This window comes from Strigops habroptila, chromosome 3, assembly GCF_004027225.2.
Source record: "Strigops habroptila isolate Jane chromosome 3, bStrHab1.2.pri, whole genome shotgun sequence".
Lineage (NCBI taxonomy): Eukaryota > Metazoa > Chordata > Aves > Psittaciformes > Psittacidae > Strigops > Strigops habroptila.
The window spans coordinates 26,254,319-26,278,439 of NC_044279.2; the positions used below are offsets into that span (position 1 = coordinate 26,254,319).

The 24,121-nt window shown below is 38.8% G+C and overlaps 1 protein-coding gene across 3 annotated transcripts in view; it reads right to left on the minus strand.

Annotated features, from left to right (window-relative positions):
- The window catches only part of ST7 (suppression of tumorigenicity 7), a 145,556-nt gene that overhangs the window by 26,283 nt on the left and 95,152 nt on the right, over positions 1 to 24,121 (minus strand). For all 3 annotated transcript variants that reach the window (XR_003990567.1, XM_030479549.1, XM_030479550.1), the window contains exons 7-9: positions 23,750 to 23,904; positions 20,375 to 20,472; positions 8,589 to 8,703 (exon numbers count right to left, since the gene is read on the minus strand). Coding sequence is in view for 2 of the 3 variants with exons in the window: in XM_030479549.1 (XP_030335409.1) it covers positions 8,589 to 8,703; positions 20,375 to 20,472; positions 23,750 to 23,904 (368 nt within the window). In the remaining variant the exon portion in view is untranslated. The remainder of the gene's footprint in view (positions 1 to 8,588; positions 8,704 to 20,374; positions 20,473 to 23,749; positions 23,905 to 24,121) is intronic.

The following is a 24,121-nucleotide window of genomic DNA, read 5'->3' on the forward strand; positions in this document are numbered from 1 at the left end:
CAAAGTTATAGATTTGTTCCCACTGTTGCAGAGAAGAATTAACTTCCACACTAGTAAGCTACCCAGCAGACACATCCTGTATAGTGACTGAAATATCCCAGCATTAAAAGGTTAAAGACTGCAGCTAAATAAAACAAACAAACAAACAAAAAATCCCCCAAATAAACCCCATCTAAAGGCTGGATTCTGCAAACACTTCTGCACACTGCAATATTATAGCTTCCTATAGTAAACAGCTAATATACACAAGGCACTGGAGTAGGCCCACTGTAAAACTGAGGAGCAGCTAATCTGACTATTCTTCTAAGAAACTATTTATCCCTCAGTTTGTCATTAGCGTTGATTAGAAAGATGAAATTACCATAGAGCTTGGTAACTTTAGGGTTAAGGGAAACTTGTTATTTACTGAACCCCAGTGCCTTGCAAGACAGGGCTCCAAAAAGCAGTTAAAGAGGACAAGCAAGTCCTATCTCAGCAGTCACCATCCTTCACTTACTTATTAACAATCAAGCAACCAAGCAGAACATTGTTTTGTTAGACAGAAAACGTTGCCAGAATGACTGAGGCACTTTCAAAATGCTACCTGTTAAATCCTCTCTATTCTCTTTTTATGCACTTGCACTTGAAGTATGAGACCAAAGATCTTGCTGGAGGCTCCCCTACAATATATTCCAACTATAATTTTACTGGAGTATGTAATTGTAGTGACTGAAGTAATTAAAATCAACAGCATGCCAAGCAGTCTGGGTGACAGATATGTTAATTACTCCCCTAATAGAAGCTAGCTGTAGACACAGACGTGAGCAATCTTCAGTGACAGGAGGAGAAAATATTTATAAGCACCTTCAACCCTGCTTACACCAGGTTTTCCTTAACATTAGGAGTTAAAAGTTATTTCCAGTAAACAGAAATGACCTTTTTTCAGAACATACCGGTCTCTGTCTTTCAGTACAAAACTTATTAATCAAATAATAAATGGAACGAAATGTAGAGGAATGGAAAAGAAAAAAAAGGGAAAAAAAGAAGAACCCCAAAGCAAAACCTGAAGAAAATCAAGGATGTGCTGTCATTTATAAGGTTTTCAAATGGTTGACAGAGTACTTTATTTTCCCCTTACCTGTAAGTGTTTCTCTGGGCCATCAAGCCACCATTACCTCACAAGAAATACTCTCCCCTGCATCAGTTCAAACCTAGTAATGTTAGTTCAGGATCTGACCTTCACAAAATTCTGCACAGAATAAGAGATCTACCTAGAAGTCCTTGGAAATACATTTTCCCAGGCAAAAGGCAAACTCCACATACAAAAAAAGGACCAAGAGAATGTTTTCCTGGACTTCTTCAAACAATGCAGCAAGAGAACCATTGCACTTTTCTATCTGTTTGAAGGAGCAAACAGGAGGAATCAAGAGGTCTGGAGTATGAACCAGTGTAGCAGAGGAAAACCAATTATTATGACAATGAAAGCTGCCTGCTCAATTTCATCAAAGAAAGCAGGTATGCCAGCTAAAGTGAGAATGACAGCAAGAAAATCTTAATTCAGCCACAATACACTACCCATGAGGTTAAACAATGAGACCGCTCAACACACAAAACCCTTCTAATCACATTTATAAAGACTAGTTTCTGCATCAGATCATTGGTACTTGGAGAATGTTCAGTGGAAGTTGCATGGACTCAAGTTGTGAGGATTAGTACAATTCTTGGCTAAGAGATTAAGATATACAGTAGGAACTGAGCTTGATACAGGGTTAAGTATATTAAACCCTATCACAGAACAATATCTTCTAGTAGGTAGTAAGTGCTCCTGAGCTGGAAACATCTGTGCATATAGATTGCAGGATGATCCACAATGAACTGCTGGCGTCTGTAAGGAAGGGCAATGTAGTGAGGTGAGATAAGGCTCACGAACACCACCTTAGTCATTCCTGCAGAAGAAATGCGATTTCTCAAGGAATGTCGTGTTCAAATCTGATCACCCATGGTCAAGAACAACCAAAGTAAACAGAAATAGTGGACTGTTTTTGAAACAATCCAAATTAAATAATGTCTGAGAGAAGATAAAACTGTTCCCCGTGCATACCCACAAGGAAGACCAGGAAAGGAGAAGGGCTGCTTAGGTAAAGGATAATGTTGGCACATGAATAAACACTTCAGAATTTAGGCTGGACATCAAAAGAAGGTTTTTGGGATGGGAATTTTTGAGGCAGATTTCCAGGTAGAGTAGTGGGGCAAACAAAACAGCTAATTCTAGAATGGAGCTTGCTCAGCTCATGGAAGGGGTAGTGTCATGCAGTGAACGCAACAGCAGGGGACCTTACTCACCCAGGAGGCCTCTTCCAGCACTATGCTCCTGATGAGCAAGCAGCAATTATTTGAGGATAACAACTACAGTCCCTTGGAAATGGACGAAATACATATGAATGGTAATGCTCAAGTTACTGTGGAGACAGCCTTCAGTAGGTCCATGCCTGCTTCCCTCCTAAAGTGTTTTGCTTTTTATTTGCTCCATATTAGACTGTAAGTATTTGGTTCAGCTATAGGCTGGTCTGATCACTGCAATACTTTTAAATCCTCATATAATTTAGGCTTCATCTCCAAATCTGGACCCTCATATTTTAGGGAAGAGCATGAATCAATTATGTCTGGTTACAACTTGAATTTATCAAGGGAATCAAGCCTAAACCAGCCCTAGGAGAATAGGTCCTCTGTCAGGAACCAAAGTGAAGTTTTTCATAAATGACTGTGTCCGACTCTGTGAGCCATCTGGCAAAGTATCTTCACATATACTGTTTCCCACCCTCCTGTGATTACTTGTGAGCTCCCACAATGTGCTGAAAGATGTGACTGTTATTCTGTTGTCAAATCCTTTAGGACATTTTTGCCTCATAAGAACTGAAGTGTCAATCTAAAAAAGGCTCTCCTTCATCCTTACTGCTTGTATCTTTAAACAGAATATAAAATAGCCTAGGCTCAATTTATGAGCATTTTCTTTTGATTAGCCCCAGTCAGCTATGGAGAGGGCTGGGAAAGTGAATTCTTACTGGTCATTTGCTTCATAAAGCAGTTGCTTATGAGAGTGAACTAACGGAAAGATGCTACAGATAGAGACTTTCAACCATAATATTGCTACTTCTCTGATCCAAGATATCCAGAATATGCCATATATCATTTAAATAGGTCATGGTATCTACCGTTCTTATAAAATAGCAACTAAACCAAGAAATTATGAATCTGGATATGGACTGGTGTAACATTCCCTATCCAAATCATCAGAAGACCCTAAACGTGAAGACAGGCATGTTGCAATTGCTTTAGACATTAATAAATGCAAAATCTAAGTCACTAATCAGAAATTATTCCTTATTTTGACCCCAAAGTGTATGTTATTCCTAAGTCAACAATACCTATTTCTATGGGCTTAACTTCAGATAGGTGAACAGTTTTACCAGCATTAACAGAACTTAAGTATTTGCTGAAATCAGCTGTAGTTACGGGGCCATAATTTGCACAGTAAGAACTCTTAGTTCTTCTCCATAGCACTAGAGAGAGACTATATTAAGCTGCTGGAATCATTCACATATTTCCAAATATGTAACTGAAAGTATACCAACACACTGGAAGAAGTTCTGTGAAGAGGTGAAACAGAAAATGGTGGAATACAGGACACATATTGTGCTGTGGCTTGAGGGTGAACCCCAGCTCTGAGTTTCTCTCCTTCAGCCTTTCTGTAGACGAGTGTTTAAGTGATAGGCCAACACTTGCTCTGTCAGCACAGAACTCTCCCAGTTCTCTGCACCTGCAGACTAGATTATCAGCTCTTGCACAGGTGGTAGGAAAAATTGCTTATGGGAAACACTGAATGCTCCAGCAAAGAAATATGTACAGGCTGGATCCGTGATGACAGAACAGAAATGCAGTCATCTAAAAGGACACAAATGTTAAGGAAAAAAGTGAATTAGGATGATACAAATGGTTAAAAAGCAAGAGCAATGGGATGGAATTAAATAAAGGAAAGTATGAACTGAACATCAGGGGAAAAACACTTTGTCAGAAAGATCTAATATCTTGTAGTCTCATGTCCCATGAGAATAGTCATTGCATTTTTCCACAAAACGTGGTAGAAACCATGGTGGAGGGAGCAAAACTATGAACACAATAATCTAATGTTTACTTTGTGCTTGCAAAATAAAGCAGTTCTGATTCTCTGCATTTTGACATTCTTCCTCAGTGGTGGGAAACACCCCAAATCAAACACAAACGCATATCCACTATGTATGTCAAGGCCTGGATTTTGGTCCCCTGATGGGACAGGGAAAACATTTCAACATGAACAAAAAGTGTTTATTTTGCCATGACCACAACGAAAACTTAAGCTGTTCAAGTTATGGAAAGATTTTGAGGGTCACTGCTGGTTGTAAACACTTCATATGCAGCTCTTGCTGAGGTGCATATCTCAGTGACCAGGCAGATGTCAGCCCCTTTGATTTGACCAATTTCAATCCTAAATGCATAAAGAGGGGAAGGAATAATTTCTCCTACAGGAGATTAGAAAGAGTAAGATTAGTATAATTAGTTTAGACTTTCCGTGCTTTTGCACAAGCAGGAAAAACAAAAACCCCCACAGAAACATATGGCAAAAAAACAGACCAGAAGGTATAAACAGACAGCTAGTTGATGCAGAGACCTAGTTGAAGTGACAAGTGATTTTGACATGAGGGAAAGAATCTAGTTCTTAGAAGCAGAACCTGAAAACGATGCAATGGGAAGAAAAAAAGACAAACAATTCTCCTGCTACTGCTGTTACACAAAGTGGAGGTTTTACCTGATCTGCATCTCTTGGAGAAGGTAGACTAGGCTTTGGTATAACCTTAGCTAAACTTTCTCTTAAGGTCTCTCTTTCAAAGAAACAAAAGGATTATAAAATAGTACGCATGAAGTGATGGTTCCTTCCATACTGCCACTCGCTACATCTTTAACTCGGAAGAAAACCCCTTTTGCACTTAGAACATCTACTCAATTAGGTCCACCAGGTAGAACATACTCTCAAAAATACAAAACATAATCATGACAAGTAATGAAACTGATTGAGTGGAGCTGTGATCTCAAATATATACATTCACATAAAAATCCTGGAGACCATAGCTAATGTAACTGAAGACTCCATGCAATTAGTTTATTAATCTGCAACTCTCTACAAAAGGAATGCCTTCGAGTCCAATGTAAATAGAATTTACACATTTTGTAAGTCTGTAAGGACATGAAGAACTTGGACAGAGAACGACTGGAGATAGGAGAGTAGTCCTGAATATGCTACATTGTAGAGAATTAATTTCTCAACATGAACTGTTTGGATTTCACTAAGTTGAAAGTATTCCAAGACAAAGAAGACTCTGTTTTCTAAAGTGTTGCTTCAAAGGCCTGCATTTTGATTTGACACTAATTTAAAGTAGGATTCTTTGAAGTAAGCTGTTAACAAATAAAAAAGTGTCACAGCCTAAGCAGAATGAGACCTTCTGTATTTAAACTCCACTTTCTTTCTATGTATCTTTTGGTCTAAATTATCTTCTCAAGTGAATTCTGGATTTGGCACTCTGTCTACATGGTGCAATAGTCTTCATCCTTCTTTGCAAAGGGGGTAAGTGAAAGGACAATCTCTATAAGGTGTTCTTCCTGCAAACCAGAAGGCGTACAGTCTCACTGGAAAACACTGTCATTTAAAAAACAGAAAGGAAGGACGGGTTCAGGGAGGAACCATTGCATCACTATGACTAAATACACAGCCATTTATTTTTTTTAAATCTGACTTTCAATTCCAGAAAGGTCCAAGTTTTCACAGTGCTCAGGTTACAGATAATAACAATCAAAGGAACTGGCTGCCCAGGGAAGTTCATAAATCATTTGCTCTAAGCATCACAACAAGTAGACCTACTCCACTGGAAAACAATCCGTTTAAAAAGCAAGGATAGAGGAGCAGAGAAACTTTATCTACTATGCGTACCAGAAGCTTATTCCATCAAGAACAGTCTCTTTAGCAGCCATAACTATTTCTGCTGTAAATAACGTGGATATGTGTTAAACCAGAGCCAAAAATCTTTTCAGAATTCCAACAGTATTGAGGTCATCTGTACTCTATTGACAGACACTGAACTCTGAAACCATAATGATGTAGCTCAGCAACAGTGCATGCCGTCCCACTAATGAGGCCCTTTTTCCATGAATAATGAGTATGGACATCAGCTCTGTTGCCAGGTACATAATATAAACACAATTTAACACATGGCTTTTGGTAAAGCAGTGTGTCCGCTTGCAGAGGCTGAGGTTTCACAAAATGTGATCCAACTTTCTAGCCCAGGGTGGGGGCAGACTGCTCAAGGAAATAATTTGTTCATATGTTATCAAAATACAATAAATCAGGTTTGGTCTTAGTCAAAAAAAAAAGGCAGTGGAGTGGGACCAACAGAAACTGCAGATAGGAAAGTATAAATGAGTTCATTGTTTTATATTCTAATAAATCTTACAACACATGAAGCTGATGAGTTCTAAAATGAGCTGAGACTCCCTGAGATGGGCCTTCTGAGACTCAAGAACTATAAGGGTTATACTGGTTAAGACTGTTTGCTCAGTCCTTGCGTACACCTAGTGTACACACACACCTTTGTTTCTATATGGCAAAGAATGAGCTGAAACTGCATGGGTTCAAAGTCAGAGGAGTTTTATTTTGAAAAGCCTCATTTGTTACATTTATGACCTCAATTTTGATTCTATCAGATGCTTTTAAGAAAATAAAACATGCCTTCAAGTTTTAGCAACTTCCATGACACAAAGTGCCACCATGGTATTGTGTAAAACTAGGCCTCAGTAGTCTAATACGCAAAAGTAGAGCTGGAACAGAAGTTTAGTCTGAGACTTGGGAGGGCATGGCTTAATTCCCTGTTCTGTCACAGTTCTGTTATCTCCAGGACTATTATCTATCTCATAACTACATTACAGACTAGAAGGTGCCAAGATCCTGTGGTGCCTGGAGCAGAAAAATGGGCACTTCTCTTTACTTGTGTCTTCATAGGCCAAAATAAAGTTCGGGATCTACACCTGTGTCACAGGAATACTGAAATACAAGGAGCTACAAGAAAGGCTCTGATGTCACCACTGTAACTATAGTTTGCTTCAGTCAGACTAAGCACTGCGAAGATCTCTCCCAGAGTCATTACTGCTACTGCATGGCAGTACTCAAGGGCCTGGGTGACATTTTTAGCTCTGCTTAGAATGATTTGACTCCAGAAAGAGTTTAAAACATTCCAGGCTGGACTATTGCAGTGAATACAGTTGCCTGTAATCAGATGCTTATTTATCTTGCGTTAAACAACCTCAGCTCTGCTGCAGTCTGCTGCAGAGGTCTGAAATTTGGCAGAAGGATCATGTTAGTATCAAGCCAATGATTTCTTGCTAGCCTCATTAAAATTTATCTTAATTTCCTAAGTTACAAGATGTTAGTAGTAAGCAGTTAGTACATACTCATTGGAAGCTTCTGCAATTTTTTTGGTATACCCTCCAAAGATTCTTTGCTCACCAAGTACACAGGTGTCAGTACCCCAATAAACTTCTGCGTTATCCCCTTGCCACTGTTCCATGTGATGATATGGGGCCAAGTACTGGGGCTGATAGCAAGCTCTAACTGTTCCGCTCTTTGGCACCCAGGCAATGCAGCAGGAAAAGTCAAATGAAGAGGAGGCAGAAACCACAGAGAAAAGAGTAGATGGAAAAAATGTCTAGTAAGACAGGAGTTGGAAAGTGGATGAGGAGATGTACCATGACCATCACTATCCTGAAGAGAAGATTGGGATAGGCAGGTAAGAGAGGCAGAAGAGTATGCAAGTTGATGAATGCTGCTCAAAAGAACTGGATTATATTCCTGTTTCTGTCAAATGTTAATACATAATACAAAGAAAACCCATTTAACTTAAACTAAACAAAGCATGCCAGCTGGCATTTCTTACTCCGTTCTTTCTCTGTTTAAGACTCTGGTGTCATGAATTCAAGTTCAAAGGGCGAGAGCTGAAGTCAGCAGGAGCTGTGATTTGAACATAAAAAGTGATCTAATGCTGCACAAACCAATGTTTACTGAAAAATACTGAAAATTAATGCGAAAAGTTCACCTAATCTTCTGAGCTTTCCAAGTTTTCCCATAAGACATGAAGTCAGCTACTCACTAAACTGCTGTCAAGTTAAATCAATTAATGTCTGTAAAACACTTGTATGCTACTAAATCAACATTCATGTCAAAGTCCACACGGGAACTGATAATCCTTCCTTCAGACAAGGTCTGAATAGCATGCAATAAAAAGTCTGCAGAACCTAACAGAACTTTTAAACATCAATAGAAAGCAAAGAAAGCACTGAAGAGCTGCTAGTGAGTTCCATTACCCTGTACAATGAATAAAGCATGGGCTGGCAAAAATAATGCACAATATTTAATTTTTTGACTAAGGACTGTGTAAAAGCATCTATGAAGCTTGTGCCCAAGAGTCTGATCTAGAAACATTGCTTCTGTGTGTACCATATAGAGAAAATATAAATATATATGAACTTACCATCATACTTTGCTAAAACTGCCTGGACGTCTGCATATGCTTGCAGTTCCAACAAAGCCTCTAGCAGGTTTTCATGGATGTTAAACATGCTCAGTAGAGGAAACTCCTTCATCAGCTAAAGTCAATAACATAGGAAAGGGTTAGATTATTAACATGGAAAAGATTTCTTGTTCAAAATGCACTGAAATAACCAAAACCGATTTTAAACCCCTAAGTTCCTTTTGTTCTTGACTCTTTCCCAGAGTTCACTATTTCTGAGTTTTGAATGGACACTGGGTCAGGTTTCTTGGCAAGACACACTTTGCAAAGGATGTAATTATTCAAATCCAGGAACACAGCTGCCTGAATACATAACTCTCCTTCAAGAGACTTAAGAGGCTTCTTCAAAGTGAAGAAGAGTTATCTTATTGTACTGAAAAAGAATCTTCAACAATGTAGCTTCTGTATATCTGTAGTAAGTAATCCAGCACCTCTCTGGTATATTAGTAGGAAAAAAAAAAAAAAAAACCAGAAAATGCATTGAAAAGCAAAGAGAAGAAGCTTACATATATGTGACTACATTATAATGTATGTGCTATTAGGATTTGCAATTATGGATACTTTAGGACACAACTGCTATTGTGGCCAATATAAAAAAAAAAAACAAAAAAAAAAGGAAAAAAAGAAAAAGAAAAAAAGGCAGCAATAATAGGAAAGGTAAAGTTCATACAGATCTAACACTATATCTAAAGAATCCATGTTGTATGAGAAACTGAATGAAACATGTAGTTAAAATAATCTAATCCTTTCATATATAAGTGCCTTTACTTTACAAACTAACCCTTTGAGAGGTACCAGGGACTTGTTCTTAGACATCCTCAGTTTTGGTGTCTGCATAGATTATAGAATCAATAGAATCATAGAATAGTAAGGGTTGGAAAGGACCTTAAGATCATCTAGTTCCAACCCCTCTGCCATGGGCAGGGACACCTTGCCCTAAACCACGTGGTTCAAGGCTCTGTCCAAACGACTGAAGCTCATACTCTATCACATCTCCTTTTTGAGGCCACACTTACTAAGAAACATCCATGGTTTTTACTGCAGAATTGGTTAGATAATATTTTTATTGTCAGAATGATTCTCTAAAGAACTGAAGTGTTAAGAGATCCTTGCTTCCTTGTGTCTCTTTATTGTTCTTATACCTTAACTGCCTACATCATGTACATTCAGCAGAAAAAGGTCCCACACCGTGTGGATCTGATATTACTGTTCTTCAGTTTGTGTTCTTCACAGGAACTTGCAGGGGAACACTATGATTTACAGTCTCTCCAAGATGGTTTATGAGAACAGAAATACTGTAACAAGTGAAGTAAAGATAATGATTCAAGGTCAGCCTTGCTCCATTTGAAAATAACAGGCTGGACCTGAAAAAACTGTCACTTAATAAACCTGCCTTTGAAGACAGAAATAGAGAAACTGATGAGAGCCAGCAAATCTTAATATCACAAACAGGCAACATAAACAAAAATAAGCCAGGATTGAAATAAGAGGGGTGGAGGGTCACGAAGAACCTTAGAAAATGAAAAACAGATGATACACTAGAGTTTCTTCACTTTGTTAACAAAGAGACCTTAACAGGTAATCACAGATGCAAAGCACAGAGAATTTCTTCCTAATATTAACAGTCTGGCATAAGCTAATATAAGAACTATTCTGACATTAAGGGATAAGTTTGTCTAATTTGGCTATTTGGATAGTATTGACTTTGCTGCAGTTTAAGGATTATTAAAGCATCAAAGGCAGGGACGGCAGTCCTTTTTTCAACCAATTATATAAATTTCCAGTGGGAATCATGATCACTGAGACGGGAGCTGAAAGAGCTCACTGAATTTTTGATGCTAATGGCATGGGGATGGCCATCATGCTCCTTTTTTCAATGGCAGGAGCTGAACTTGTGAAAAAGAACACAAACAAAACTGCACAGTTTGCAGGCTTTTGTCTTCCTCCATTTTACAAAAAAATGGACCACAGGCCTTGGTGCTCATCTAGGCAAATGGAAGGATTTGACAATAAAATAAGAAGTTTAAGTCATTGCTCATGAAAAAAAATAGCTCACTGCAGGTGAAAATTCACATAGTTGGATTCATCAGTTAGGGATCCATCATAGAGCCTACTTCTCTTCATTCCTGGCCTTACTCATGATTGCATTTTTAACAGAGGAAGCTACTATTTGGCAGGAAAAAGAATGACAGAACCTGGCCCTACGTAAATAGCGATCGAAAGTTCAGAATGAACATATTACAAAGAAACCTTTCCAAGGGATTAAGAAAGATTATCCCAGCTCATTGAGAAGGAGTAATGGCTGGCAGAATAACGTTCCCTCCATCAGTGAAGAAAAGGGAAGAGCAGCAGCTAGTTATAGATGAACTGTGACCAGTAAAAGCTCTCACTCTAGTTCTCTGTTTCACACTGACATCACTCACTGATCATTTTTTTTTCTATTTTAATTAGGTTCTGTCAAAGTGATAAACCCTGCCTAAGACAGCAGCAGAATAAAGGTCACTTTTTGGACTGCCAGGCCTCCAAACTGACAAGTGTTAATAGAGGTTTCATCTGTGAAAGGTCAAATGTTAAGAAATACACCCAGTTACTATGAACTCGGTTGATATTGTAGCTGCAAAAATAAAACACCTCCAAATAGCCACTCAGCTATTCAAACAGCGACTGTGCACAAACAACAGCATGTTTGCTATTAAAAAAAAAGAAGAGAGGACATGAACTGATTTTTCTGTCATTGCAAGATGTAGAGTATATAGTTTTCACTGCAAATAACTTTCAATCACAGTAAAAATTTGGTTTTTGAGAAATTTCCCAGAAATTAAAGACACTTAGATGGAAGAATATCATGACAGGTCATCGCAAACACTGGGGAAATAAAACAGTGACACAAAGGTTGCAACATAGGCCTGCTGAATGGTCAGGGCAGGCCACATTCTGCATCATGCTGAAGAGCAATGGAGAGAGGGCCATGAGCCTGCTCCCCTCCCTAGCAGATGAGGGAGGTGAGTAAGGCTGGCTCATGCTCCACACAGAGATGTAAAGATGGGCACGTTATCCCTGAACACTGTATGAAGAATGCACCCTCGAGTTCCCCAGACCTGTACAGCATGAGTTCTAATGTGGACTCCGGTTTAAGATGCACAGACCTCCCTCTGCACCCAAAGATTTATTTTCTGTTAAGCAAACAGAGTGACCAACTGGACCAAACACTGAAGTGACCGGAAGTTTCCAAATAGTTGGGCTTATCAATTTTAATTCTTGTTACGCCAACTGTAACCAGACAGATGCTTTCATTTGAGTGGCAAGCACTGCCCTTAAAGAAAAGATGAAGACTCTGTTATCATCTTTTTCCACACCTTAAGATCCCAAGAGACAGCCATTAAATTCAGCCCTCAGGATTTCTCACCAGAGCCGCTACAGCTTTTCATGTAAACATTACTTAGGACTAAAAGATTCATTATCATAGCATGGTTTGGTTGGAAGGGGCCTTAAAGATCATCTAGTTCTTTCTGTCCCCTCTGCCACGGGCCAAGATAATTGTAAAATTCCAGTTAGCAGGTTTCTCAGCTGGTATGAAAGAGCTGCGGTTCACGGAGCAAAGCTTATTCTCATATGAAAACAGACACCACATGGCTATGAAAGTATTCCCTAATTACAATATAAGGATGTTCAAACAGTTATTGAACATCACACCAAATCTATGTTCACAAGGCTTTTACTTTGAACTTGTATTGGTCAAGAGGCTTTCTAGTGATGAAATTCAGACCTGGGGCTGGGTTAGCCCATATTCTGTTCTAATTGCTCTGCATGTTTGGCGGGAAAACAGGTGCATGTGTAGAAAGTGGAAGTGCTTTTCATTGAAAGATTCATTAGCTATGCTGTAAATATACAGAAATGGTAGCTTCTGCAGATAATTATTAACTTTAATTTTTTAGATAAACAATATTTTGGGGGTATAAGTTTGCAGAAAAATTCTGGAAATAAGTCTGACACAATTGGGTATCTTATCACTAGTCCTGGGAGGATTGTATTCTCAGTCTCACCCCAACCCATGTTACAGGGTGTAGGTTCAATGGTTTTGTGATGGATATGAAAATGTGATGATCACAAAAAATGCTTTATGGTACAAGGAAAGCCACATCTGATTTATTGGATCGGGAACAAGTTTTATCTCTCAGAGAACAGTTTAATGAAGAGTGCTCCCTTCCCTGAGAATATTTCAGTCACCAGCACTTTCTCATTTAGATCTAATTTTTGAAACATTTTCAAGGAATGTAGCTTTAACTGTTGCATCCGTTATTCTCCCTGTGCTGACATTAACATCATGCATCAATTAGCAATGATACATTATTTGTGTGGAAAACAGCTTTAAGCTACAGCTTATGCCTATGACTAGACTGGACTCCAGGGAATATAGAGGTGGATAAATGAATGATATTATTTACAACCTGGTGTTGACACATTTATTCTCCATTTGCATTACGGCTGTATGCATAGTCACATATTTTAGGGGTAGTGCATGCAACCATTCACTGCTGCTTATAATTACATCTTCTCAAACAAAAACATTTTAGATCAGTGTATTTAACTGAATACACTCATAAATATGAAAAATTAATTCAACTGAAAAAGAACAAACAAAGCTATAAGCAAACAAGGGAAATTCAATGTAATCACTGAAACTGTTACAACCTCAATTCCTAGTGTATCTGTTCCCACAGGGAATATCTGAAATGGTAAAATCTGTCTCCTAAGAGAGGAATGACTGAGGCTGCCATCTTCTAAGTGCAACTGTCTACCACCACTGAAGAATCAAGCACACAGTATGGATAGCATTGTTATTTTCACAAGCACTTCACATAAACTGCTTTCTGGTGTATGGCTTGTTATCTGTAAGAGCTGTTAACTGAACAAGGTAGAAAAGGTACAACTCTAAGCCATTTCTGAGTAGAAAAACAGAAACCTCAATTTCTGTGGGCTTCATTGTCTACAGCTGAGCTTTCAGACGTCTAAGCTCTGACAGAAGCTTAACCTGGGCTTGAGGCATTTGCAACATGTTGACTCTCTGATACACTAATGCTTAAGTTTTCCTCCTGGCCAGCTCACCTGGCAAGAATAGAAGCACTGTCAGCACACTAAGGCTGGCACACAAAAAGGCTCTATTAACAATGGTCAGAGGCTTAAAAATTACACTAAAACTGCAAATCATTCCAGCATGGTCGTCTTGTGAGTGAGATTCATGTGATGTAAACAGACACTCTCATAGTTCTCATAGTTGGAAAATTATCTGAAATAAAGTTCTGCTTAATTACAGCAGAAGTAGAATTCTGACATTTCACACATTTCTTTATGTGCTGCATTCCTTTTGGCAAATAATCACTATTTTTTTTGGAAGCAGCTCCACAGCTACTCTTCCACAGCTCTGAGAGGATGGGAACTAAGAAGAAAAATCTGCCAGATCCTGTTCTTTTGGAGCTTGGAAATGATTAGCAGTAGGACCTATATATTTTCATCTATATGTGGAATTCAGGGAATTTGACATGTCATCTAGTGGTTGAACTTCAGAGCGTCAGAAAAGAGACCCAGATCTAGTCTACACTAACTGTGGAATGGCACATATATAAAATTTGCTGACATTCCATTCGTTATTTGCCAAATGTGAATTTAGTCCTAGTGCTCCGTAATATTCACAGATAATATGACTTCTTTTTAATGTAGGGTTACCAATGAGTCAGTAGAGTGAAAAATATCTTACTGAATATGTAAAATCTAAGGAAATATGCTAGAACATGCAGCCTTTATGTTCTCTCTTAATTGGAGGATTAAAGCCTTCAGAGTATGACCTGAGTTCTTTAAGGAATATAATTATGGAAATGCTGTTATTCGGACTGTGTTGCAAAAATGCATGTATTTCAGGAATAAAGAGAATTTTAAAGGCAGATGTGGCATGAAACCAGAAGAGCACAAGTTGTTCCAGGTGTACATTTGCTACTAAACAATGACATCACATAAAAGTACTACCAGTGATAAATTCTAAGGTTTGTTACATCAAGGATTAGTAACTTTATAAAGCATGAAAATCAAGTCATTACTCATAGCCCACTTCAAAAACATTCCTTTACCTGCATCATCCCAAAGTACTTTTTGCAAAACTTTGCCATATTTTTAGAAGTAGGTTTTTAAATGAAATTAAAGTGAGGAAATTATCTAGTAGCTCAAAAATGAGCTAGGAGATTCCAGAGAGATGAAAGAGCACAATTAAAGCACTATACAAAGCCCCTGAACACAGAGTGATGCAAGGGACAAAAAGAAGTCCAAGCTACCAGGGCACCTACCAAGACTATGTGAATCCCTTCTATCTTCAGAGAATCACAATGCTGGAAGCCCTTAATTTATGAGAGAAGCATCATTAGGGACTGTAGTGATAGGATAAGGGGTAATGGGCCTAAGCTTAAACAGGGGAAATTTAGATTAGATATAAGGAAGAAGTTCTTTACAGTGAGGGTGGTGAAGCACTGGAATGGGTTGCCCAAGGAAGTTGTGAATGCACCATCCCTGGCGGTGTTCAAGGCGGTGTTCAAGGCCAGGTTGGACAGAGCCTTGGGTGACATGGTTTAGTGTGAGGTGTCCGTGCCCGTAACAGGGGGTGGGAACTAGATGCTCTTAAGGTCCTTTCCAACCCTAACAATTCTATGACTCTATGATTATTAACTGGTTTAGGCAGTAGTCACCAAATTTCTAGTTTTGGAGGGGTTTGAGCAGGATCACAGTCATGACAAAAGTCAGGGGCCTGGGTCACGTGCAGGTGAAAGGAAGAGATAAGCACCATCAGGGGACTCACGGTAGCCTCCGTTTTGCTTGAGTCCATTCAAATGAGGGATGTTCTAAACTACCCCCCCGCCCCTGCCCGTAACATGTGAATCTGTGACAAAACAAACCACGTTTTAACATACAGACATGTTACACTCAGCAATGTTAAACTCAGCATTTAACTCTGAAATATTAAACATAGCATTTATCACTTGCTGTTATTGCAGGGCTTGTGTCTCAGAACAAGAATTAACTGAAGACACTACTCTGTGGTGGAGAATGGCAAACATCACCATTCACAAAACTAACACTCTTCTAAAATTTGTAAGATCACCCTTGGGCTCATTTAACCGAGATGTGCTTTTCCTTCAAATTTTAATATATGGTACTTTAAATAACTGCTGCAGATGTTAATAAAGCTAGAACTGCCCTCAAGCAGAGCAGCCTGCTTAACCTGGCCCGTTTAACACAAGCCAAAGAACCTAACTCGCTAATCCTTGCCTCAAGCACAGAAGTATTTGGGAGAGAGACAGTAGCTGCAATACAAGTAGCTGCAGAAGTGTGTTGTTCAATAGCTAGAGAACATTACATCTTTATTAGCAATTAGTAATCTCTGTTTCACACAGCTTGGTAATTCAAGGTGCAGAACACTGTCCCAGCTCTGTGTTCCTATTACCCAAGGGGAAATCAGCCGTGCACGCAAGGATACAGAACTGAAGAAAATATTGAACAGAAAACCCTATTCAAAGCCCAGCAAAGGAGGTTGCCAGGAAAGTATGCTAGATTTGCAGAACCATCACACTGGCAAAAATCACTAATACCACTGGTCATAAAAAGATAAAAACCCAACCTACTCATAGCCTTAAATTTGATTTAGTATGGTTGAGCACCTTTTTGAAGCCTTCAAGTGACATAACCATTTTAAATGCTCAGGGCACCCCAAGTATTTAAAAGAACTTGCCATGGACCCCTTTGATTCCCATTTAGCACTTTAACAGTACAAGCTGCTTAGGTACTGATTAATTCCCTAGTGTCTCCTGGGGCACAAAATACGCATTTGGAGTTTGCAGGTGGGTACCAAGATGAACACAAACATATTTAACTGAAATATCCTCAGCAAAGTTTTCAGAGCTAGGTACACAAAATTAGACTTCTAGGTGATCTCTTCAGATCTCTTTAGATCATCTACTGTGATCTGAAGAGTAATTTCTCAGGAGATGTGACTGATCCCAGAAATGTACTTTTCTGACCCTTAAAAAGCATTTTTGTTTCTATTCTTCTCCAGAGCTGAGAAAAGACCCAGAAAGTCTCTTCTCTTTCTAAAACCCACTCGTCTGTAAATAAAGCTGCAAAGCATGGGGCAAGTTATAATTCCACTGTGTCTCAGAAAAGTATACTGTTTAAGAACACAAAACAGTCCTGAGGGGAGCACAGGGCTATGGGGTAGGAGATAAAAGACATTCTAGAATGAGTTTCTTTCATGTTCTCTCTGACAGGGCAAGCAATTAAGAGCTTCTGTTCACTCTGTCCACTAGCATGCCTTCTGCAATGTCATTTAGAACAACCTTGTTTAAATCCTTTTAACATACTCAGCACAACAAATATAACAACCAGCACTGTAGACTTTCTCCTCAGGAACAGTAAAAGAGATCTAGTTCCCTCACAGACCAAATCATGCTCTGTAGAAAGAGGAATAAAACTGGAGTAACTCCATTGACTGGAGTTCTTCCAACAATACACTAATCAAAATGAGATCACAAGTGAACTCAATATATACAAATAGTGACAGCTGCTGGTTTCTATAGCAAAATATAGTAAATAATCATCATCAGAAATACAAGCAAAAGCAACACCTATTTATGATGCAATTACATGCTTCCATGAAAATTACAGGTTCGTAATTCTCATCAATTCAACTCAACTCAACTAGATGACATCCAAGCAGCCAAGCCAGAAACAAAATCCTATCTCAAAATTAATCACAGAAGCAACAGAAATTCCTACTCTATTTTTTAAAATTAAAAACCCTGGGTTTAAACAGTTTTACACAAACTGGTTTTTATAGTATTAAGATATGATTTTCTTATCAGCAGTGTATATAACCATAAAATCAAAACCTTATTTAAGTCACCAACAACTCATTTTCTTTCCATTAAGGTGTTTTAAGCAGGATCTGTCTTTTCTTACATAAAATTCAAGTAAGACAATGTAATCCATCAGTAATGTCCTCAAGATGGCCTCATGTATGCAATGAATTAAACACTCTGAATTATTTTATTTTTTCAAAGTGGCAAAGACTCACTACATCCCAATCATATTTCCCAGATGGCGTCATGAGCCTCTTAACACTTCATTTCCATCTTGTTCCATGTCTTGAGAAACCTGTTTTCAATCTTTCAAACACAAACAGGGCCTCCGCCCTTTGTCCCCTGATGCTAGATTCAGCAGTCCCCAGCCAACATATTCTTCGTATTCTTTTTAGGGTGACTAAATTCATCTCCTCCCTCATCAATCACACAGAAACGTTCAATGACATATTCATGTTCTTCAAACTTCTTCATATTATTTACATCTTCTATAAAGAAATGGAGGATATGCATTCATCAGAAATAAGTAGCTCCAAGTCAGTCTAAGAAAAGCATCTGCAAAGCTGACTGGACCCTATTCTTGCTCCCAATATACTGGAGTTGTGACCTGGATATACTGCTGCTTTTATATATCATCTAGGGACTTGCTAATTCTCAGCTCTGCTTGCTTATAATGAAGAGCTCTAGAGGCATCTAAATTCAGTTCTGAGGATTTCGCTTATTGTCTGTGTGTGGAAAAATACAGAATACATTCATCTGAGCTGAAGCTCTAGAAGCTGAAATTCTATCCTTATACTTCCTTTGTCCTGCATCCAGTCCTTTCATTTTAGTAAAACATTCCTATTGAGAAGATCATTTTCTGTCCTTCAACTGTCTAACAAACGATGACTTTGGCTCTCCCTGTCATTGCTGCTTTTCGAGATCCACATTGTGCCTAACTTCAACCATGCACAATTTTCTCTCTAGTGACAAAATGAGCCATTCATTAACATCAAAACTTTCTGGGTCCCACTTGCATGAGAAACCGAGGATCTCCCTAGAGGGACCACCTAAGTTCCCTGAATCCAGTGCTCTGCATACAGAATTAACCATACATAGTGACATCAGCAGAAGGCAGCGTCACAGAGTCTTTGTTCCACATAGCCCTATCTACAAATCACAAAACACATTCAGCAGCCCATCGTAAGCTCCAGAAGCTGCCTTAATTATGATGTGTGACATCTGAATGTTAAATTCAAAATTTTATCTTTCTCGTATATCAATGCCAGAACTTAGAATTCCAGTGTTTGTCCCTGAACATTTCAGTATTTGTCCCAGAGTGCCTGTGCAACAAAATTCATGAAGAATCAGTAGAGCTGGCTGGACCAAACCCAACATTTTTGAAATGAACATTGTCCCATCTGACCACAGGACTGCAAAACAGGTCGTTCTTCCTCATCCCTCTTTCTCACACTCCTAGCTATACAGTGGCTGGGTTTTTGACAAGTTCTTTTTCAGCACTTCTGTCTGGGATATCTATCCTCGTGATTCTGGGGAGTGAGAGGAAACAAAATTACTCACCACTTGCCATCTGGTAGATTATTTAGGAGGAGAACCTGCATTACTATGATGAACTCTGCTCAGTGTTTTCAAAAAACATTCCTGAGTGTCCTGGTTCCAGGAGATGCTGGGTGCTGGATTCTAAGCTGGCAGACTTACTTGCCCTACTGATGCCCAGTGCCTCAGCTCCAGAGAAAGTCACTTGCCTTTTTATACTACAATTCCCACTGACTTGCAATGAGAACTTTCTTTTTCACTAAGCAAGTTTTAGGACCATTCATCTGAGCTGCATAAAGCACACTTTACAGGTGCTTCATTCTGGTCTGGGATTCCATTTAGTGCATTTAAAATCTAGGTCCTTCAGCTTAATTTGCAGAACTCCGTATTTTGCTAGATTCATCTCTACCTCACTTTTGTGGGTCTTCTTAGAAAACCCAGTGTGAGAAAGGAGGACGCAGGAAACTGGTAAGCAGCTCTACCACCATCTGTTCAGAGCTCTAGGACTCCATTCCTCCTCCTGTCACAGACATCTTACCTCAGGTGAGGCAAGTCACTGCCTCAAAGAACTGTGTTCCCAATCTGCATCCAGGGGATCTCGCTTGAAGAAATGTTGGGCATTTGCAGCTATCTCTAAACTTGCGCATTTTACATACCTGAAATACATACAGTGCCTTATGTGGCAGCTGCCCCTCCTGCCATCCCCAAAATAGCTATTGTTTGTTTCAAATTTTGTAGCTTTGTAGCTACACTGGGACTACCACTGGTAGTTCCCCTGCCTTCAAAACAGGGATATAGCCACCATCCATCTCAGAGGGAAATCAGTTCATTTAGATTAATTACTTCGGCTTGACTTCTCAGTAATAGATTTTGCATGAATAAATAACACTGTTCTCAGGTGTGCACAGTGTGATGTAAATAATGCACAGAGCCAAACTGCAGCTTTGCAAGGAGCAAACAGAATCCTTAAGACCTGTTTATTAACTTAGCAGCATTCATTACATGCTTCAGAAAAAAATGTTCGTAACTTCATCATCAAACAATAAAAGACTGTACTCCACTGCACATGTACCAGGATGAGAAAGACAGTCTGTATGGACAACTGTCCATCTGGTATTTTATGACTTCAAAGTGTTGCTTTCGCAACCTTGTATATAAATGATCTCTTAGCTTAATCTTTACGTTTATTACCCACACAAAATTACTATCAGCAGTGCTGCATGCAGCAGGAATGGTTGTTAACTTGTAAGCAAATGTGTATGATTTCTAGCTACTATTATCTAAATATCACATGCAAAACAAATCCAAACTCACATCTCTCATCATTTTCACTGCTTCCCTGGTCCTTCCCAGCTTCCTTGCACACATTGCCAGCCTCCTTTTAATATAAACTAACACATTGGTGTCCCTTCCTGTATAAGAGGAAAAAGAAACAGTATTAAGACAAAAAAAGATAAAACAAAGGTTCATTTAACATTCCTATACAAAAGGAAACACGTTTTTCTTGCCATTTTTTTTGTTATTAGCTATCACCAATGCTTTCACAAGAATTTTAATGAAAAATTACCAAATTCTGCTGATTTAGATGTGACATAACATCACTGAAATCAGTGGAATTATTCCAGATATTCAGTGGTATAAATAAGGACCCATGTGTTGGCCTTACATCTATGACATACAAGCAGATCTGAAGGTACAGAGAATGCTGTAGGTTACAGACCATCAAGCAATCAAGTGAGGCAAGGAGAACCCTTATGAAGTTAACAGTGGCACAAAACTCTGTGGTCACACACACAGCATTAAATTACTTACCCATTCACATACATGGATAAGACAAGAGCATCCACGAAAATGCACATAATATCCAGCTTGGTTTTTTTGTAAGTCATGATGTACGTGCTTGTTAATAGGAGAGGTAGCAAAACAAATCCTCATCCTCTAACAGTCTTTTTCTTAATGATTAGAAGAAAATAAGTATACCTTGACCTTCTGTTTACAGAGCCTTTACTTGTTACCCAATTACCATCTTCAAATTCCTCACTCCACTAATTACGGATGGCAAATTAACACATTTCACATATGAGAGTCCTATGTGCTGGAAGATGCCCTACCAGCAAAGATGACATAAACTAAGCAGCTGCAATAATTATTCTCTTGGAGAATTCTTACTTGTTTCATTTCTCATTCTCTTCCCTGTAATTCCAATCTGAACTCCTAACATGCTTCTGGACCAACAGGAAATGAGCAGACAGCTAATCATCTATAAAATTACCTTATTGTGAAAATGTAAGACACCTGCTACAAATGATCTTTGTGTATAGCATGCAGTCTGTAAAGATTTTAGTCTGCTCCTAACATTTTCAAGTCTGTCATAATAAGAACAAGATGTACACTGAAACATTCCAAGTTCCTACAAATTGTTTTAAAACTGTGATTACAATTTTCAGACAAATTAAGCAGCAGGTTGAAAGGTTTGACTTTTAGAAGCATAAATAAGTAAGGGAGGGAAGGAATTTCTTTAGCTTATGTAATTCCTTGTATCTGTATTGATTCCTATAGATTTAATAAACAATTTATTAGCTACATCTGTTTTAACATGTTTATGTAGTGAAACTAAGAGGTACACATTTCAGGCCATGCTTCTTTCCAGTCTTTTCAGTCAGAATAGTCAAAAGGCATTTACTAACTATGAAATTAAGACAACCTTTCAGGCAAAATTTTCAGAGGTGTGTAATGATTTGGGGTGCCTAACATGAGCCACCTTAAAAAGATTGCCCATGCTTTCTATAAACTAGCACCTTTTGAAAAAGGCTGAGTTGGGTAGCCAAAGTCATTATTTACTCTTAAAATTCACAGTCTAATGTGAAATACTGTATGAATGAGACGAACATTCATAAACGTATCTGTATACATATCTGTAAATAAATATCTGTAAATAAACAGAAATATAGAGCAATCTGCTATTCAAAAAATTACATAGCGTTTTTCACTGTAAGAGATGAGATGCCCACTTTTCATCCCAAAGTCAGCTTCAAGGGCCAGAAATGGAATGACAGACATCTCAGAACCATGGAACTGCATCACATCTGTCCATGGTCCTCCCTCTCTGAAGAGAGCCGACCTCTTCACCTTTGCCAGCCATGCAGAAGACCAGCACATAATCAAGAGAATCCTACCTGAAATCCCTGTGTCCAAGGCACCATCTGAGGCTGGAAGTTCTCTAACTCTTCTGGGTGCGCACTGACATTATCAAGGGGAGACTGGGTGGCATAGAGAAGTGCGACCACCTAGCCCCTTCTGAAGCCACAATCAGAGCTGGCAGTCACTTTTCAGCCCCTCCTGTTCTGTGGCAATGTATTTAATTTTGCAATTCAACTGGTTACCTCTTCTGCTGTAATACTGAAGGTTCAGGGTATCAAATTTGATGATGACAGTAGCCACCTAGCACACACAGGTTACAAAAATACCATACTTCTATGCCTGCACAAACTTCGCCAAGTTATCTTGGACATAAGCATCGCAACAGTATTTAATTACTCTTATTGTGTATTTTTCATAGAATTGCTGTTATTTTCTGCACTCAGGATGGATTGAGTGAACAAATCAAGGTTTCACAGACAACCATAACCCTGCTACAGCCTGAAAATCGCTTCAAGGGCTCAGCTGCTCTATATTTTTATTTTCACCAAAAATACGCAAGTAATCCTAAATATCATTTTATAACCAACAAATGTTTAAAATACTATCCCCAAGCTTTACAAAACCTCAGGTTTTCAGGTATAGACTTGTGTACACTTTTGAAACCAGAGATCACAAACAATTTCACTATGTACAATTTTTATCAGCAATCTTCAAATTACGTGATAGCCAGAGGCTGTGAATTCAGGTCCTGAAAACTTGAAGATGCCCAAAGTATGTTAGTGCTTCTCCTTCTGTAATTAATTGGTGTTATTTTTTTGCCTGAGGTAGCTGGTTTAGACTAGAAGTAACCTAGACTGCTTTATTTATCTTTTCATTCATTTAGCAGCAGTGAACCCTCATGTATTTTCTTATGTTTAAAATGCGTATCATAAATATCATCACAGCAGCTAAATCTGCTTATTTTATGTTTTTTTAAATAGAGCACTATTTTAAATAGAGCATTGTATTATTCCAGTTGTTAGTTTTTATGTTTCTGTGAATTTTCATAATGTACGCAATTCACTTTCCAAACGTCACACTGGTTAATGGGTCTCGCTAACTTTTACACAGAACAATGTGGTGTATGTATTTACCCTCACAGCTGATGGAAAGAAGCTGGCAAAGCATCACTTCACTCCTGTTTCCATCATTCTTTACTGCCTTTTCACAACATGAGCCCATGAGCAACTTCCTAAACCAGTGTCCAGCATTTTCTTAATATCAGATCTCTGATACCTTTTGACTCTGCTACCTTTTCTTTTCAGTTAAGTACATGCTACAGTATTTTCTGCCACACAAAAGAAAAGGTGTATCTGTAATCTGAGCACTACTAGCTCAGGAACTGGATCAAGCAAAAACACTGAAGTCTGGCTCTCTTTTCCAGCCAATGTTAAATACTTAGTACATAGTTCTGAGAGCGAAAAGAAAAAACACAAAACCACAAACCCTGAAGAACTCCCTGGAACTTCTCTCCATTTAGAAATGGCTATTCCCTCCGAAGAAACTTACTGTGTTGGGCTTCATACTGGGCACCATGGTGCTGTAACTGCTGACTGCGCCTGTAGCAGCCCTCTCCAGCTTTCAGAGCTTGCTTGAACAGCTTCTCTGCTTCTACAATTGTTGTTGCTTCCTCTTCAGCCAAGAGAATATAGGCAGTAGCACACCTGCAAAAATATCACAGGAAAAACCATGAGAAAGTTGCATGAAATAAAAGCTGTACAAAGACATGCAGCCTGGCAAGGATGTACCAGATACAGAGGCCATGGAGTTTTGTCCATATACCTTTCTAATGAACTATTCTGATGAATAAATATTCTAGCAACCAGACCACGACTCTCATTTGTAGGTACTGCATCACTTAGCCACTTGAAGAAGCCTACT